Source organism: Bacillus rossius, chromosome 1, assembly GCF_032445375.1.
Source record: "Bacillus rossius redtenbacheri isolate Brsri chromosome 1, Brsri_v3, whole genome shotgun sequence".
NCBI lineage: Eukaryota > Metazoa > Arthropoda > Insecta > Phasmatodea > Bacillidae > Bacillus > Bacillus rossius.
In genome coordinates, this window is record NC_086330.1 from 356,224,182 (window position 1) to 356,244,565 (window position 20,384).

The 20,384-nt window shown below is 37.4% G+C and overlaps 1 protein-coding gene across 6 annotated transcripts in view; it reads left to right on the top strand.

The window, feature by feature from the left end:
* LOC134528267 (uncharacterized protein CG43867) overlaps window positions 1-10,456 on the top strand; it is a 553,493-nt gene extending 543,037 nt beyond the window's left edge. For all 6 annotated transcript variants that reach the window (XM_063361743.1, XM_063361747.1, XM_063361745.1 and 3 more), the window contains exons 23-24: window positions 2,809-3,157; window positions 3,723-10,456. In XM_063361743.1, the coding sequence (XP_063217813.1) occupies window positions 2,809-3,157; window positions 3,723-4,007 (634 nt within the window). In that variant the 3' untranslated portion in view covers window positions 4,008-10,456. The remainder of the gene's footprint in view (window positions 1-2,808; window positions 3,158-3,722) is intronic.
* Window positions 10,457-20,384: the final 9,928 nt, after the last annotated feature.

Genomic DNA, 20,384 nt, shown 5'->3' on the forward strand with positions numbered 1-20,384 from the left:
GAACATTGTGGGGCAAAAACCTGCGGACTGTATACGAAAATTCTAGTTAAATGTTCCGAAAGATGGAAACACGTTGATGATAAAAGGTAGAGCCCAGACCACAGGCGCTAAATTCTGTATAACTCACATACTTGTAGTGTTTTGTGAGCCACTGTCCCACACACTACCTACTCGGTACCTCGTTCAGACAATGACTGAGGAACGAGGCTAGGCAGCCACATATGGCCAAAGGACGTTTCAGGTCCGTTACCTCTCCAGCCAATCACAGCACAGCATTCACAAAACCATATCAGGATACCAATTTCCTGCACCCCGGGGCAAGGCGCTTCCGACAGAGATTACATCAAGAAACAGTCACGTGATCTGGTGACCTACTTCAAACCAATCACAAAAATACCTTAAAAAAAATTACCAGCCAATACAGGTGTGTAGCAACAGCTGCCCGACACACTCCAACGTGTTTTCTCACTGCTACAAACTTTCTGTCTTTCTCTATCATTCTTCTTCTTACACAACAGGCCAACCATTTTCATCAGCTTGCCTATAAATAAAGAACCGTGGCGAGAACAAAAATAAATCAAGAAAATTTACGATAACACGCAATTTACGAACAAAGCAAACCAAAATCATACTTAAATATATGTTAAAGCCATAAAAACGTGAATTTACAACCAAAAAAGCTAATATTAAACACAGGATTACTTCTTAAAAGGAATAATAAGATGTTAGTTAAATAAATTGGAAAGACTAACTCTAGTACTGGATATCAGACAACACAATTACTTTTTAATTAAAATATTTAACATTTGTGAATGGCAGTAACCGTGGTTGTAAAATAATCATCATATTTAAAATTGCTGTTTTGTTGAAGCATGTATAATTAAATATTTAAGTATCATATTTCTTCAATAATATGCTATCTTTATGAATAAAAAAGAATTGATAAAAAGAAAGCAATAAGCAATAACATCTAATACTCCTGTTTTAAAATTGAAATTGGTCTAAAAATAAAACATTAAAATCTTGTTTCTAGTAATAACTTTTTGAGGAGGGAATCCAATTATTGCCACATCATAAATCAGAGAATTTTTTCCGACAGTAATGATCTGGTATTTTTTTTTTTTGGTCATAAGCATCGTATTTCAACTTAATTTAAATAGGTACCATTTTACAGAATAGTATTATTTTTTTTTTGTATCCCTGTTAAAATTATACTGACTGGCAAAATCACTAAGAAAAATTGGGTGCAGTTATACGTTCAGAAATCAACAGCTTTTCTTAAATTTTGAAAATTGTTTTATTAAAAATAAATAACTACTTTGTTGTTTAATTTGAAAAGTAATCATTATTGAAAATAATAATGCAGAATTACGTGGCTGTCATTAAGTGTGTCAGCTGATGGTCTGTTCCGTGGGTGAATTTTTGGAAGTTTATGCTCGGTGAGTTCTCAAGAAGGGTTCGTGGCCACGCGGTGAGAAACAGCAATTACAAAATGAAGAACAAAACATACGGAATGACGTTTTAATGCAGAAAAGACACTTTACCGCAGCACTCAGCCCATTGTATTTCGGTGCCAGAGCACGGCCCTGCATATTTATAGAACATGAATATTACGGTTAGTAATTGGTACTCCAAATGAGTGGAGTATCGCAGAGTGGAGACCTGCGAGAGACAGTACGTAGTTACAGATTAATTGCCACGCAAAGTTCGTGATGTAGTACAGTATAAACACTTTTACATGCCAGAGCACTTTAAGATGACAACACACACACTACTCAACATTACAGAACACTAGAATAGCATATGAACCGAGTCCCAAAGAAGGTGTGCGGACAACAGACGTCTGCTACGTCTCGCAGGGAATAGAGTTCACTTCATTTACATGTGAATTAACATGGCGATGATGTTGCATAGGATACTAAGTGTATCGATGGTTAAGCATAGGCAAAGACTCCCACATTCATGTTCCTCACGTGGTGACGCAGCCTGCTGCAAATGTCCCACGAAAGAACGAATACGAATTACATTATGTTAGGAAAGCGTCTACACGTTTCGTCAGTGAACGGCCCAGTGCGGGCGAAAGTTAACAGTTCACAAATACAGCTTCCTGTCTGAGGATAGGTTCACACTAACAACATGTAAAAATAGTACCTTAGTTTTCTGGTTTTTTGCTTAAGTACAACCCAAGATTTTCAACAAACAAATATTTTACGGTTTTGGTTGAGACAAACTGCTATAAAAAAAGTGCTAGCCACTTAATCAACAGGTCTTCACCTGGCTGACTCTGTACAAAAATTTACATATCAACAATGCCAATATTTAACACATATAGTACTGTTAAATATATATATATACATATATACTTATGTGTATTAGGTATATGTATTAGTAAAGTACATATCAAAATTTTAGGTACATATGCAGGACATTTAGAGTAAACAGAAAATTCTGTGAACCTAAGTTCAGAATTTTTTTTTTTTTTTTTTTTTTTAAAAAAAGCTAGAGTCGTTGCTGTGCACAAGGCGATACGCTGGATCCCTGTTATATGGTGTGTTTTATCAGTCGTCACGTGCATAGTATAAAACACACCATATGTAATGTGTTGTTGCTTGTGTATCTGCTGCTATGGCATTCCACATGACAGGGTGCTGGTACATTACTGCGCATGGTAATGGCTCTAGCGATAAACAAAAGTATTTGTGGAGCCTATGAGCGGTGATGTTTCTACCTCCTCGACACGTGTGCATGTATATTAGATACGGTACATCCTGTCTGGCGAGGCTCGTGAGTGAGTCCTCTATGTCTCAGGGAGCTGCAGGAGAAGCTGACGGACAAGTGGGCGTCTCTGAAGGGCCGCAGCCTGCTGGACTGCGTGCGCATCTACCTGACGTGCGCCCGCAAGTGGCCGCTCTTCGGGGCAGCGCTGTTCCAAGCGCGGGTCCGCGGCTCGGGCGAGGGCGGGGGCATGGCGTGGCTGGCCGTGTCGGAGGACGGCGTGACCGTGCTGGAGCTGGACAGCATGCAGCCTGTCGCCAAGTACGCCTACGCCGGCGTCGTCACCTTCGGCGGCTGCCAGGACGACTTCATGCTGGTGGTCGGCGCCGACGAGGGCGGAGGAGCCTCCCAGAAGCTGCTCTTCTCGCTCAGCAAGCCCAAGGTGCGGCCTCACCGACGGCTTGCCACGCCGCTTCCTTTCCGCTCCCGCCGGTCTGTGGCAGTCACTGGCCACATGGCATGGTTCTGGATTCCCATTCCAACCCTTGCATGAGTCAAGAGGTATGTTCCAACCCCTTGCATGAATCAATTGTTTCTTCCAACCCTTGCATGAGTCAAGAGTTTCGTTGCAACACCTTCCATGAGTCAAGAGTTTCGTTGCAACAACTTTCATGAGTCAAGAGTTGTATTCCAACCCCTTTCATGAGTCATGAGTTACATTCCAACCATGTTAAAGAGTCATGAGTTACATTCTAGCCTTGTTAAAGAGTCATGAGTTACATTGTAACCAAGTTAAAGAGTCATGAGTTACATTCCAACCCCTTTCATGGGTCAAGAGTTCCATTCCGAGACGTGGTAAGACAGAATTTACAAGTTGTTTCGAGCTTACCAGAAATTTGGAGGTCCCATTTTATATTAATTATTATATTATTTTATCATTTGTGAATTAATTGTTACGCCGATAGAGACTACATGGAGATTCTGACTATTTCAACTTGCGCTCGCAGATCCTGGAGCTGACGCTGCTGATCGCGGACTACATGAACGCGATGGGGCGCGGCCTCCCGGGCACGCCGCAGATGGGCACGCTGACGCGCAATGGCTCCCACCGCTCGGCGCGGTCGCGGCCCGCGCCGGCCCCCGCCGGGCATGGGAACCCCTCGCCGGCCTCGGGCGCCGCCCAGCCCCAGCCCGACATCCTCAAGTCCACGCCCGACCACCAGGCCGACCCCTCCCGCCTGCACCGCGCCGACTCCAAGAAGCGCACGCACCTCGACAGCGGCGTGGCGTGATGAGCACGCTTCCCGGGAGCGACCAGCGGATCAGTTAGGGCCCGAGGTTTCGTCGACGGCGGGGTCCTTGGACACTGGTTCACGAGACGAGGATGGAGCAGTCCTCGAGGGGAGCAGGAATGTACTGACAGAATTGAAAGGCCCGCGACGTCTCGCCGTGTTTCCCCCGCTTGCGAAAGTCCGGGTCTCTGCTGGGGGGTGAGTGGTCTCTCGACCACCGTACCCTCTTTGTCCTTGAGAAGCAAATACATGCATCACATCCCGCATGTTGGCCTATTCCATTCAGCGAACAATGAAGAAAGCATGAAGGAGAGTTATATTTATGCTACGATTTTAATTTATTTCATCAAATACGCGCCTAAAATTTGTTAATTATGAAATCTGGTCGCATACGTATAGGCAATTAATTCTCAGGTGTTTTTTTTTATGATTTTTTTTTCTCCTCGACTTTTACAGTTTTCTGCTGGACTTGAGCAAGAAAACAGGATGGAAAAAAGTTATGGTTTTAAAGAAAAGGGATAAATAATTTCAATCGACAATGAATCTCTGTGAAGGCAAGTAGCTCTTGCTTGTCGTGTTTGTGAACGAACGGTCGAAGCTGCAAACGGTCGAAACCACTCAGGTTTTTACCCACCCACGTGATAGCGTTGTACCAAAGCGTAATCTACATTGTTGTTTGTCTCTCCAAGTGATATCGTCGTCAAGATGCTGTGATCAGTGGACCAGATTAGCTAATCAGCAGTGCTATGCGCAGAAACTACGAACCGGGCTGGATGTATGTCTATTTTTGTTACTGCTTAGTGTGGGTGATTACAAGTTAGCTGCTGAGCTTGATGTGACTGTCAGAGCTTGTGCTTTCATTCGAACACGTATTGGACCAATGAGGGTGCACCCAAAGCAAAAGCATTTCAAACAGCAGTGACGAGTTAGGAGCAAGGTTGTGTATGCCCAGTAGATAATTGCAAATTATATTGGCCTAAAATAGTTTGTTTTCATTAGTTTATCATTATTATTATGTGTATTTTTCATGTTTCTCAAACCTAGGTATGTTATCGCATACACAGAGTGTCCACATTTTGCAATGTCAAGGAAAATCAGGGAAATAAATATTGCAGGCTTTCACAGCCATTTGTCTGGAGCTGATTGGCTTCTGGGTTGTTGCCACATCAAAGGCGAAGATGTCACCAACGTTTTGGTCTACATTGCAGTTGATACGCCCACAACCCACAAGCCAAGCAACTCCGAAAATCAGGCAAGTTGTAATTGGTCAGGAAATCTCAGATGGCGACTGAAAATTCTCCAGTAAAAGAGATTTGAAGGGGAAATGTATTCCTCCAGTTCCAGTCTGCCATCATGCAGGCTGTGGAAGCATTTTTTTTTGGTTGGTGTTTTAATACATAGCCATACACACCATAGAATGGTGTATGCAAGGTTCTGTTTGTACTAGGCGTCTGCAGGGGAGGTGTAGACTGGATTGTCTTTCTTTCATTCAGAAAATATCAATAAAGGGAAGTTATTTAACGTCTGGGAAATTTGCATTTTGGTCATGAAATCTCAGGGAAATTTTTATTGACAGATTTAGGTGGACACCCTGATACAGACAACTATCTCTGATTGCTTCATAACTTAACCAACAGAGCATAAGCAATTATGTCATCACTAACTATAGATTGTAAAATAAAAATTACTGCATAATACCATGCAACATTTACAAGTAACGATGGAATATTTTCTTAGAACTTCTAATAAACTTAATAAATTAAATATTTCCATGTGGTACTACAGTGTTAACTACTGTACATGGTCAATAATATCTCTTAACTACGAACTGAACTGCCCTGGAACTTGAGTTTTCTTAAGAAGCTCTTAAATGATTCACTTGAAACATGTGTCATTCAGATGCATGCATAATATCGTTTGTTCACCCTGCAAGTACCAGAAAATAATATCTAATTCAGGACATCATAATAAGTGAAAAAAAAAATTACAGTAAAATTACAATTGCTGTACTCTCCCACGAAGCTTTCAGAGGTGGGTGTGATCATCTGTAAAAGTTATCTTTGAAATAATCTAGTTATGAAACCAAATACAAATTGAACACCAATATTACCTAACAAGCATTTTAAAATCTGAACAACTTACAAAATCTGTGTGCTATTTCCGTGCTTGTTTTTTGGTATGTAGCTCATCTTTTCTCTGTTGTGCAAGTTATGTACATGTGAGACTTTCCCCGTGGAACCGTATGCAAGAATAAGTAGGTTAACTCTCTGCGTTCATTGCATTTTTTTCTGGCAGCTGAAAAGGTTCTGCAGATGTTTACACTCCCCCCCCCCCCCCCCCCCCCAAATTTTGTGAATTTACGCATGTTTTGGTGCTCTAATTGCACTTCTAAACACTGTCCATCATAATGTGCAATTGAACAAAGAATCTCACCCCCTTTGTTTCCCCTTTAAATGAAATAAAATCCTGGCTATGTTTTTTGAGTCAGTCACTTCAAAAATGTCTTTGAACCACTGAGCCTAATGCATCTTACTGATTAAACTGTTATTTTTTATTTTCCACAATAGAAAGAAAATAAGTGCTGTTAAAAGTATTTTCCTTAAAATATTTTGCTTGTAAAATCTTGTTTTCTCTTCCCCATGATTTTAATGGAATTCATGTGATAACTTGGGTTGATTGTTTACAAATGGTTTGTCACAGCAGTAAGTGTGTGTTGTTATTACCATTTATGAAAAATTAACCGTAATTATATTACGGATTTAATTCACACAATCAACATGCAAATAAACAAATCATTAGAGATAAAAAAAATTAGGAAACAATTCCTTTAAGTAGACTTTAGTCTTTGAGGATTGTGCATCATGCTGGCAAGTATTCAGATATTTCACTTGCATATGTCATTGTGGATACAAAGAAGGAAAAATTTTGATAGGCAACTTAAAATAAATTAGTACTGCCTGAAAGTTTTCTTCTAGAAAGTTGATTACAAAAAAGTTGTGATCTCATCCTTTTCTCCTTTTCTTGCTAGAAAGTTGCTATGTCATTAGGTACTAAAATAGAAGATTACGGTACCTAGTTAAATGGCAATGTAAACCCCTTCCCCACCATTGTTATGAAAGCTCAAATAAATAAAATAATATATTTTTTTTTAAGAAGAAAGTGGAACGTGAAATTGAGCCAGATAGTTTTCCATTTAATTAGTGAAATCTGTAAAATTAAAAAATTAAATATATTTTTAGGACTTTTTAATTTATTTTTATTGCGTCTAGTTTTATGTACAAGTTTGCAGTTTACAGAAAGGTATTGGATAGGTTTATGTAAATAATTTTTGCCCCTAAGATGTTTTTCATTTGTGCCGCAATGAACATATTGGATTTTGAGAATGTTTGGAGATCATCAGCAGGTATTGGGAGTTAACAGTCTGTTCCAATGGGAAATTTTACTTCATATGTTGTGTTGAGCATTATAGCAGAAGCTATTGTAATTTAAAATGTAAAGTGAACTTACTCATGTGCAGTTGCGATGTTTTAGCACTTGGATTAGTGTCCATGACGAACTGCAGTTTGATGATTTGAGAGGGTTGCCTCTGATAGCTGGAGTTTTTTTGTCCGGAGAGAATAAAAAATTGTCCACATCTTCTCAGTTAGTCTTCCAGCCACTCGCTACCTAAGAACTGTACATTTCATATTTTCATTTATAATCTACATAAAAATTCCATGGTGTTCTTGTCATGTCTTGGTCATTTTTTTCAAAGTCCCTCTAACTTTCTGTGAAGATTTGTAGGTTTCTCCCCCCTACCCATTAATTTTGATTTCCCCCCGCCCCCCTGCTGTTCAGTTACAGAGTATGTATTTGACAAGTTAGTCAGGCATGGAGCTGTTATCTCCTAGGCACCTCGACTTTCCTAATTTTCTGCCGTAGTTTTCGGTTTAACCTTTTGCCAAATCTATGTCAAGCAACAATGCAAGAAAATACCGCATCTGGTGAGCTTTCATTTATCTGCCATATCTAGGGAGGCGTACAATGCAGATGGGCTCCAAAATATCTTAAAAAAACTAAATATTATCAAAACAGTTAATGGTTCAAGAGCAAAAACCTAAGTGAAGTGGATGAAACTCATGAGCGTGATAACTAAAACTGCATGGGACCTTAAACAGTTGAAAGAGTTAACCTTACTTACTTCTTGTGTGCCCTACAGATCTTTATCTATTCCATTATTATTTAATTGTCTGCAAATTTGGCTTTATTCATCCTAGGTTATGTAGCTGACCTCAAACCAGTTGAGTTGATTCTTAGGAATCCAGAACACTAAGTGGCAATTAGAGCGAAATATCTGGGTCAGTGAATGACGGTCATAAGTATGAAAAATAAATTTGATTTTAGTTTGTATTACTGAAAATGTGAACAAATAAATTCATCGAAAATTTTCTTAAAGTTTAAAAATAAAAGTGTAGGCAAAATTTTCATGTTCTGAAGCTTTATTCCAGTTGGACATCTAGCAAACTCAAATTCATTAACACCACCCATAAACCTAAATAAAATTAAAAAGTTTTAATAAATTCTTAAAAAAAAAATTATAAACTACTATTATTGCTCTATCTCCTTATGGCACCCAGTCTGCATTTTCTAAATCCTTAAAAAAAAATATTCCAAAATTATTGATCCAAAACCATTTTTTACTAAAAATTTTAAATTGATGAGGCCCTTGTTTCACACTCCGAAAAGGTTCAAATTTAAAAAAAAAATTACTGTGAAATTTTTGTAGTAATATTTTAATAAAAACTAACAAACAAAATTTACTGGAAGAAAAATTATTCCTGGGCATACTTCCACGTGAGTTTGAAGAAAAAAATCGCCTCTTAAGTTGATGTTCACAGTTATAGGCTCACCAGATGATTAAATCTCAAGTCTAGGAAGTAGAGGACATTAATTTTTGTGGAGTCACTTTTTTTTTCACCTTCTACACCTTTCCTGATAATTTATTTTATGTGTTTTGAAATTGTTCCACATTTTTTTACAAGTAGTAAGTTTCAAGATGGATGTCATCAGTTTGGAATGAAGAAACACAAGAAATTACCATTTTTAATATTCCCAATTTTTTTTTTGACAGAGATTAGTAGGCCCTACCATTATTTTTCTTGGCATTTCTACTTTTAAATTCTTTTCAAAAATCAGATGTCCAATTGCCCAATTTCAACTGCAATTTCAATTTCAGTCAATGTTAGCTATTACAATTTTTGGTCATTGACCCAAAAATGTTTCATCTATATCCGTTTCGAAAGTTTAGATTTTATGAGCCAAACCATACCACTGTCATACTTTGTGTCATGATATAACAAATTTTCTGAACACAAGTAAATAAATGCTGCACTTGAACTGGAAAGATTTTTTTTATTACACCAAAATATTTTCTTGTTTTAGAAAATTTAGATTTTGGTAGGTATCACCATTAGAAAAGTTAACAAATAAAAAAAAACACATAAAAAAAGAATAAATAGTTCACTAAATAATTACAGATGTTAGTTTTTTTTAATAAGAATGAAAAAATGTAAGTTAACTGTGGTTCTTATTGGTAGATTTTTTTTATTGTTTGGGTGTCATTTTTTAGCATTCATTATTCACAGGTGTACAATTAAAAATCAACCTATAGAAGTAAAGACTATTCTTTGATACTAAAATAAGGTCACTTGAATTCATTATAGATAATATGTGTAATACTTCCTTCAATATAATTAATTAGAAGGTGCCATTATTTTTTACAGGGAAGTAATAAGAACATTTGTGTTTATAATATGTAAAATGTAATAGATTATTTTGTAGTTGGTAGTCCTGGCATCCCACACCCAGGTACAGCCCTGGCAGTGACCTTGGACATGCAAACTGCTGGAAACTGTGCCTGTCCGTTCTCTAGTCGCCATAGCAAGTGCACAGTATTACCAAGAGTGACTGAATCGAAACTCACCAAACCATCACCAAATCTGTGAAAACTAGTCACCATTGTTTTGTATGGGTCTTGACTGACTGTTGTTGAACTACATTTATGTTCGTGGTGAAGGCAATACAATTTACCTATGACTATGAGGCTTCTACAGACTTGGCTTGTTTACTGTGTAGATCTGAAATATTTTGCCAATCTTATTTCTTAAACTTGCTTGTATATACGTAATTTGTGAATACTGCTAAAGTCTTGCAAAAGATGATGTGCTTTGTAATAATACCTATTTTAAGTATTTTTAGTTTGGAATTTTGCCAGAAATGAGATTACTATGGATGTATTTTTTAGGGAAAAAAATATAATTATGTATTATTACTACTATTTTAAGGTAGCGCATGGTGAAGATTACAATGTGTGTGTGTGTGTGTGTGTGTATGTTTGCTGACGAAACCTTACAATGAAATGTTGGCTTACTGAAAAATTGTGAAAATAATAAAAGATGCTGAAAGTTAAACCAATTTTTTTACTTCTCACTTATTTTAGATATCAATTACAGCTGTTGTGTATCTTACATTAACTTTGAATGGTTAGTAAAGATAAGAGATCGAAAAAAGGAACCTATCCGGATCTTATATTACTTATATTACTATACAACATGTATACCATATATACCTGAAAACAAAGTGCTTATTTTTACCAAAACTGCTGAAACCAAAAGTGAGGTCACGTTGTAATAGCAACTTGTTTGTATTGCTATCGCACAGGGTTGTTTAAGGAGGCGGATAATGAGTTTGGGCGCCACCACGTGGTTTGTGGGCACGTGGACCCGGCGAGACTCCTTTCTCGGGCCGTGACGTCGCCCAAGTGCGACGAGACACACAACCCTAATAATGCTTCGCTGGTTCCTAACACCCGCTCTCAGCGGTGGGCACGCTGGTACACTCGTGTAATGCCCTAATCTTTACCTAGGTGGGCTCTAGGCGTCCCACACGCCAGACAACTACACCGGGGCACCCGTTACCGAAATAATATTCACTCGAGATTCACACCTGATATTTACTAACCATTTCTTATCTCTACATTGTTCATGTGAAGCGGATAAAAAGCCAACGGCAAACAATCGGTTTAGGAGGTGGGCCAGGTCACCACGTGGCCTGACCAAAGAAATGTAACGATGTTAAATTTAAAATGCTCGAGGAGCTTAAATTCTTATTGAAACAGTCTACCACCTGGAGTAGGCCTCGAAGACAGAAAGAAAGCGTTTTAGATTAATATATGTGAAACGGATGCTAACGGATCAGATATTACCAAACAATGAAGTCGACGAGGTGCGGGAGCGTCCCACTCCGGGCGGCGGAAGAACAAGACTGACTGGTCAACAGGGTGTCATGGCGTCTTCCAACCCTCGAGTTCCCGTTAGCTTGTTAACTTATAATTAATCTAATTATTAACATAGTTTACCCTTTTAAAAATTAGTAATAATTAAATGACAATTTGTGAGACTTCCATCCGATTTCATAACAGTATACTTAATTAAATATTGTCTAAAGATTATTCGTCGGCAGTTCCTGTAGCGGCCACGTGTGGTGCTGCGCCGTCCTTCCTGTGACTTAAGACAAAACACTGAGCAAAATTATAAAAACACACAATACATAGCCCTTTATTTCTTTACTTATTAATTAATATTTTACGTTTCTGGGCCGTCGCCGTGCCTCTAATGCCTCTTGCGGCTCACACACACACGCATGCACACGTCACCATGGCGGGCGGTTCAAACAGAGGGTGATGGTGGGAGGGTGGTGGCGCCGGCGGAACAGGGGACACATCGGGCTCAAGGGAGGGTGCAGCCCTGGTTGACGTCAGTATATTGCCACTGGAAGGACATGAATTAACATCATCGAAAATGCGTCACTTAAGCTGTTAATTACTGCATCACATATGCCACTTTAGTCCTCTCTTGTTTACAACTTTCAGAACTTCAGGCAGGGGAATGGATGGTGTTGGATGGGGGGGGGGTCAGCAGATGTGACAGATGAGACAGGATAATTCTTTTGGAATTCCATGACCTGGAGGATGAGAGAGTTCAAATGGAGTTTGTTTCTAGCTTCCCTTTCACCCTCCTAGGCAACCACTGTACATCCTAGCATTCTTTACTATCCAACCGACCAATGGCTTTTAAACTACAGCCATAAAACTCAATATTTTTTTTCTTCTAATTGCAGCTTTTTTGCAAAAACAAAGACCACGTATATATTTACTAATTTAAATAATTTTTAATTTGCTGTGTTTGAATTGTGATTTACACTTTGCAAGATATTTTTCATAAACTCATAATCAAAAAGTCACATTATTTTTGTGTGAATACGGTAATTCTGTGAACTTTCGAACGCACTTTTAAATTCAGCATCATGGTGATCCAGGTTAAATTCCCGGTGAGGCCAACCCCAGATTGTTCACAGGTCATTGAGCTGATGGGGTCTTTCTCGTGGTGCTCCCGTTTCCTCCTACCCATTTATTCCATCATTGCTCCATCCTCATCAACCCCTCGTAATTTCTAGCCACCTCAATGCCGATAAGACTTGAAGTCCTTAATTTCACCTCCTTACCTTGCTTGTTTCGCAAGAGGCAGAAAGTATTTATTGTTGAAACTAGGGATTGGCTAATGAAATTCCTCGAATCCTCAAATACCATCGAATCCTTAATTTTTGAAGGATTTTATATTCAAGAAAAAGATTCGAAGGAACATATTAGATGAAACAGAGTCAATTAAAAAATTCAACACTGATAACCTCTCAAGTTTACTGGTTCATTTTTTTTCTTTGTGCCTATCCTGTTACCATTCCCCAAGACAGTATACTTTTAATATGTAATTATGTACATATATAAAATTACAATGTGTATATGTTGAGGACGTGAAGGAGTTATGGTGGAAGACATGAACCACCGTGTCAGCATGGTGAATACCAGGGAGGAGGCACAAGCCCTCCGAAAGATTGTCGCCGACGCAGAACACAGCGTGCTGAGTTTGAAGGCAAAAAGGCAACATTCTCGTGAGTCGAGTGATGCTGAAGGAACTCTCAGCAAAAAAAAAAAATTGTTATAACAGAAATCTGACAGGTTACTGGAAGTAGGTACTGCCAAAAGTGGAACAACAAGAGACCATTCCAAGCAAATGAAGTGTCAATCATTTGCTGTGTGTTTCAAAATTATTGTGTAAATGTATAAATTTTTCAATCTCTTTACTTGTAAATATTACAAAAGTTAGTTTTCACTTCACATTGTTAATTTTATACATTGTTATTTTAGAATTTTTTAAATTGTCATTCACTCAGTACAATGAGGCATCTTGATCTCAGTTTATCATGTTTTCCCGAAATCTACGCAGTTTCTGGGATGGTTTCTTGATCTATAGTCCATGACAATTATTATTTTTTTTCTTTTCAATATTCCTGGTTTGTGACATTGAGTGTTGTTTGCCGTTATGATTTCAATGACAAAACCAAAATTGGCCAGGATTGACTGATGATTATGGGGCTCTGAGACAGTCAGTTCTGTCTGCAAGTGAAATGAGCATGTTTCCTCATTCAAGACTTTACAATCCTAACGAGGTTGTATTGGTGTGTCACAATATGTTAAGCAAGGATAATGGAACTAACTCAGACTACAGCAGTGTTATAAGAGAGAAAAGTACTTCCAGCATTGGTAAGCATCTCAAATATTTATCTTTATAAATATGTTAAATAAATAATATTTCCAAAATATTAGTGTCTTCACCCCCTTCCCCCCCTTTTTTTTCGCTCTTCCTTTTGGACAATAATTTGTGTAGCAATAGCAATAAAAAATATTTTACTTATCTAATAAGTTACATAGTGGGATAACTGAAATTTTTTTTCTTTAGCCTTCATAAAGATTTAAATATTGCAGGTGCAAAGTATCAAGTTACGATTTCTGTCATTGTGGCAAATTTCAGTTCAATTATAATTATCTTGAATGTGTGTGGATTTGAGTTTTTTTGAATATGTTTAGTATTATAATAAATTGTTACTACGCATTTTTTGGCCCAGATTTAGTTGCAGACGTAATATTTCTTCTACAGAATTGTGCAACTATATAGGAAAAGTTTAAGATTGCCACTATGTGCATTCATTTTATGAAGCTATAAAACTTTAATACTTACTGCATATATTACTGAGTACTAAACTAAATTGTGGCCATTATTTATATTTTTCTCTCATAATTGATTTATTATTATTCATATAAACCAAATATACTGAGATATATTTTATTCAGACCTTGCAATATTAAATGCATTCGCTGGGATTGCTTGCACACATTTTATACAATATTACTTTCCATATTTCAAATCCCTTCTTAGGTTCACCATATTGTGCAGTGGTACCTAGCTGTTATTTTTTTTTTAACATAATTTAAGATTAGGCACAAATATTTTTTGGGATGAAACATAATAACTACAGTACAACCATTTTATTACATGCATATATTTCATTCTCTCTCGTTGTAAAAACCTTTCCTATGGTTTAATGTAACAGTTATAAGGTTCAAATTCCCACTTTACTGTCTTATTTTTCACCATTTTTCCTTGTAAAAAAATGTATTTAGTGCTTCACTGTACATATATTTTTATATTTTGATTAAGTGTTAAAGAATTTATTTACATTTTTTGCAACACAGCAAATATACAAATTATATCTCTTTCATAGGATTATGTTGTTTATGGTCCTAACTACAGAGCAAGGAGGCGCAGTGTTAACACTGATCTCACATTATTTAGAATCCGGGTTCAAATCCTGGACTGGATAACACTAATTTGGTTTTTCCTGGTTTCCTTAAATTATTTCTGTGAATGCTGGGGTTGTTCCTAACTATAGGCCATGACCGATTCCTGTCATGATATCCTCTGTCTGCCTCATGGAGTCTATTGACCTCGTCAACTAGATATGAAGCCCTATACTAAATTTATTAAAGAAGCCTTTGTTTGGAACCGTTTGTGTTCCTTTGAATTTAAAAAAAAACATTAGTGAATGTTACAGTAATTTAACAGATCTTGATCTTTCTTCATAAAGTAATTCTCTCTATTTTCCAATCTAGAATGTTGTAATTTGTGTGTCCTGCTCTTCTGCTAACAGAGCGCTATTGTTTTCACTGTCACGTCTTGACTTTTAGTTCTTCTGTAACTTTTTCTTCTCTTGCTTCCGTTGCTTTCTCAGCTGCGTTTTTGCTCGCTGCTGCCACTTCTGTCTGGTTTTCTTGTGCTGCCACGCTGCTCTCCAGATTTTCGACTTTCTTCGTGCAACCGTACAAGTCGCACGAATCAGTCCGCACGGCACGGAAAACCTCCTTCAGACCCATAGACTCCGCCATGCCTTCAGGCGTGCTAAAATCAAGATACCACTGGTCACACATCAGAACAGCACTGACCGCTTACCACGGAGTAAAAACATTAAAACAGCTATGACAAATTTACCAAATCATAGTAATAAATTTCACTTCTACGCGTTTGGAAATAATTTTATTCAGACTTACTTAAATACGATAATTGTTGGTGTAAAAAAACACGCGCAATTGAAACAGTGCAGTCACATCATTGTATGTAAAATCACGCAATTGTTTTACAGTGAAATTGCCACATTTCATACCACATGTCATAATAAAGCCATGCCTGAAAAGGTTTATTGGTAGAGTTTACAAGCATAAATATCTTTAGCAGTCTACGGGCTTTTGGAATTACACAGAGAAATTTCTTTTGTTTGTTTTCATTTTACATTTACCTAAAATAACCTTTTGGATTTTGTGGTAAAATTCCAGCAATTAATACTAATATATAGGTATATAAAATTTTTTAGAAGTAGATAACCAAAAATTTTATCTCATAGAATATTATTTTTTATGAGATGCAAAATTTGTCTTAGCTTACGCATAAAATGTGTAATGGAAAGCTAATTTTAATTTTTAAATATTTTAATTTCTTTCTATTTTAGTGCACTTAAAGCCATATAGGCTTTTGCAGCCATTTCCTTATGAGCTATCTTGACTTTCGAGGTGCAAAGTTGCACAATTTACCATCTACGCCTCGAAAGCATGGAACCAATGATCTGCATATGGAGAAAGTATATCGGCCACAATCAATATCCATGCAAAATGCACACACTCTAGATAAGTTGCTCTGGAACTATTTGCAGTTTGGCTTCTAATTGGCTGAGCTACCTGTCAACTGAATGTAGATTGGCAGGTCAGTACCTACCATTGCTGTGCCGACTGATATAGTTGGTTTCAGTTCGGTCTGTATGCTAATTATCTGCCAATGAGCACAGTCAAAGCTGTTTTAATCCAGCACTTTCGGGATTACGGCAGTGTTGGATTAGAATGTTTGCCAGATTATTGAAAGTCAATGATTTTTTTAATGAGATTAATACCAAAGAAAAATTAATACAGTACAGTGATAATTAAAACAAGTAGTGATCATCTACTCTGTAGCAAGATAAAAATTTACATGAGCGTTACCGCCTAAAAAGTCTCCAATATGACGTTACGTCCTTCAACGAATTTCCGAGTCCACCGGAGGGGATAAAAATAACCAAATGCAGCGAGCTACTCCATTGGTGTCTGATTGCAGAAATGCTGAACTAAAAAAATACCTTGTACTCTCCATACTATTGGCCATTACAAATACCTATAGAATGAACTTTTATAAATGTTTAAGTCATGTAGCAAGAATACGGAAAGTTTCATTATTGACAAAATTTTCTAAATAACATTAATAAAACAGTATGCAGGGCGGTTAGAAACAGAGGAAACTCAGAAAAGATATGGGATTCTCATTACCAGAAAAAAAGTCCAGAAATTTTGTATGCAGGCGAGTAATTTTTTAACGACGAGGTTACTGAAATATTAAAGTTATAGCAGAGACTTATATTTATTTGTACTGGCCCCATGTATATATTATTTTTCCCCCTTTATATTTTTTTATCTTAATATTGCTAAAAGAGGTTACACTTTTGCTTGTAATTATATCAGCTCTCTCATAGTAGTGGATCAATAGTAGTGCAACAAAATAGTTGATAGTTGCCTGTTCCAATAATGGTGTGTGTTATGCCTACGAGTCACAATTTGAATTCTAATTTTTGATAGTTAGTGGTGACTGAATAATATCAGTGGTCAGGGAAATTTTTTCTCCAAGTCTGGAAAAGCAAGAAAAATTTGTATCACAGGTTTGCTAGCCATCCTGCTAAGGTTTATTGAAGGAATGATTATAATTTGTTATATTTGTAGATAACTTTCATAAACTGGAATCTCAAAAATATTATTTATCCATAGGTCTTAACAAATGTGCTATAATTTTGTAATAGAATAATACCGTTCAAAACATGTTTGGCCCAATAGAAACAGTAGGGCATCAGCATATTTTAGCTTGAGAACAATGGAGGTGGGCTCAGAAGTCAGCATTTGAAAAGACTAATTTAGGATCTAAAGTCCCGAGAGATATTTTATTTTTGTAAGTTTTAATGCCACACTTTTTTTTACATCTTTCATTTATAAATTAAAATTAAGAAAATACTTCCCTAGAATTTAAATGAGCACTTTCTTGTTAACAAAAGGTGAGAGTCTAGTTTCATGGCTCACCATTATGTGTAAGTAAGATTAAGTATAGTCGATTCCACCTAATCTGGATATGTTGGAATTATGACTTTCATTACTGATAACCACTACATAAAATTCAACTTAAACATTTTCTTTGAACCTGTTCCATCTAATGGCTGGTTAGGGCTCCCTATTATTATGTATTAATGTCTTCTTAACAGAGGGGAAAAAAAAAATTTCCAATTAATTCAAAACCATTCAAATAAGCTGGAATGCACTGTAGATCAGACTCTGAGTGTGACACTTACCCCATGAAAATGATTCTTTATATATCATGGCTCATATAGGAAATTTGACTGATTAACAAGTTTTACTTCAGTTAGCAGAACATTTAAGCTGTGACAGCATTTATAAAAAATTAATTTATGATATGTGAATAAAATATGTCAATTACTGAATTAATTATATGTATTATAACAAAATTTAACTTAGTTTAAAACATTTTAAAATACACCTTTATTCTAAAATTATTTTCTCATTTTGGCTTGTCTACTTACTTTTGCACCAGTTGCCAGAACCCTTTTTGGATTACGTTGCCATTTGGTTGACTTCCAAGCCTTGACATTTCACAAAAGATTCTATTTTCACAGTCCGGGTCATCTAACGAATCGTACCCGTACTCTTCTATCAAACCAAATATTGGGTAAGTAGCCAGGTCGTTCATCGAAGCCCCTTCTGTTGATCGATGTCGGTGGGATGTATCAGAGCTGCCAAATTAAAAAAAAGTGAATCATTTGCAACATTTATTTAGCTTATACAGAAATTATGATGAAATATTAATATATCCATGACCATGAAAGAAAGGATTTATAATTTGTAGAACCAAAAGACTGTTTATTGTGTACAGGGCAGAGAACACACATTAACATACATTTCTAATGAATGTCACAATTTCCACAGCTTACACAACTGCCAGGATACATTTTTATGATAATTTATTTAAAATATAGCGCTAAATGCATCTACGTACTGATTTGATAACTCTTACATACAATTCTGAAAATTAAATTTTAATTATATCAGTAATTGCTTGTCTTATCATATTTGGTTACCACACAAATTTGTTTCTGTGAGGGAAAATCACAGGAAGGGAGATGAAGGATATATCTCTCCAACCTTCCCCCCCCCCCCCCACCCCACAATTCTCAAAAAGTTCCTAAAATATTAATAAAGATCTATTATTACCATCAATAAATGGAAATGATTTGAAACAAACAGCGGGCAAAGTGGTTCTGTTTCCCCCCACCCCCACCCACACACACTTTTTTATTACTTTCTTCTCCCTGATAATGAAATTCTGTGTACGTTTCTGTTTTCTTTGTACCTGTTCTCTTGGTGTGTAAACCTTCAGACCATTTATTGTTACAAATGCTTGTCTGTGCTTGACATCTTCGACTACAGCATGTGTTCCCACTTGGTACCAGTTGAACTAATAGCGAAAACTCACTCGGTTGAATTGATGTGGATGACATTGGGTGTCAAGGCAGCCAGAAACAAGCCCAGTGGAATGAAAGCTGCCAGCATGTTCAGAGCCTTCTTCAGAAGTCCCATAGTGTGACCCCTGAAAAAAAAAAACATACAATGCATTTTTATTGCCTAAGATCTGTTATGACAAACCAGAAGTGTGTTTGAAAAGTTGCAAACAAACGTACTGCAGTTTTTAACCAACAATTTATTTTTGACCGAACGAAACATGAACAACATAACTGAGTTCTTACTACCAAAGAAAATGTGTTGTATTGATAAATTTATAGTATGTCAAATGTGAATGTGACGTAAAGACTTAAGTAGCCTTTTTTTAACAACTATCAAAGCTTGGCTGTAACTTCTTAGTGTTAAGTTTTGTTGGACCAAGAAAATCATTTTATTTGTAAATAAGTTATGAACAATTTTTTTTAAGAAGCCGGTGTATATTAGCTTAAAACTGACCCAAGGAGATAAAGAAGAATTGTACGACCAGGGTCGACTAGAGAAACCCAGGGGCAAAAAAATTTTGCCGGGCCCCCTATCTATTATTTAATGTTCAACAGTTGAAGCCCCACAATTAAAAAAATTAAAAAATAAATTAAATTAAAAAAATCTTAAGACTGAAAACATTACTGTGACCATTATCTACTTTAAATGTGGTATGCGTGTATTGTATTGCAATAATTAAGAGGTTTCCTATGAATTCTGTTAACAATATAATTTTCAATTCTGTCCTATCAGGATAAATCCAAGCTTAAAAAAAAAAAATATCTCGAACTCAGTTGGGGCCTACCTGGTGACTGAGCTCCAGAAAATTTGCTCCACAACCCCCCCCCCCCTCCCCCCCAATTACTAATCCCTCTAGACCGCCCTGGTTGTGTCTAGTAATTTGATTAAAGAAACTAGACATGTTTCGAAAGCTACATAGCAAGCAAGGGCATCGCCAGCCGATGGCCTAGGGGAGGGGGGGGGGGGGGGGGCAAGTTGTGGGAAAAATATGTATTTTTTTTTTTTGCATTTGGCTACACTTTTTTGAATCTCTAGGGCTCCCTACCCATACCCCCTCCCCCCCCCCCCCCCTTGGCGGCGACGCCCTTGTTAGCAAGTAAGACTGCAGGGTACCTGGGGGGATGGTAGGGTCTGATGACTTCGTGTGGCCCCGGACCCGAGGGCGCGTGGAACGAGTACGGGTGGGAGGAGGCGCCCTTGGGCGGGATCGGCCTGTGGTGGCTCCAACCGCCGGGGAGCGGGGAGTTGCTGCCGAAGTGAAGAGGGCTCGCGGCCTCGTCGGCGGCGTGAGGTCTGTACTGGCCGTG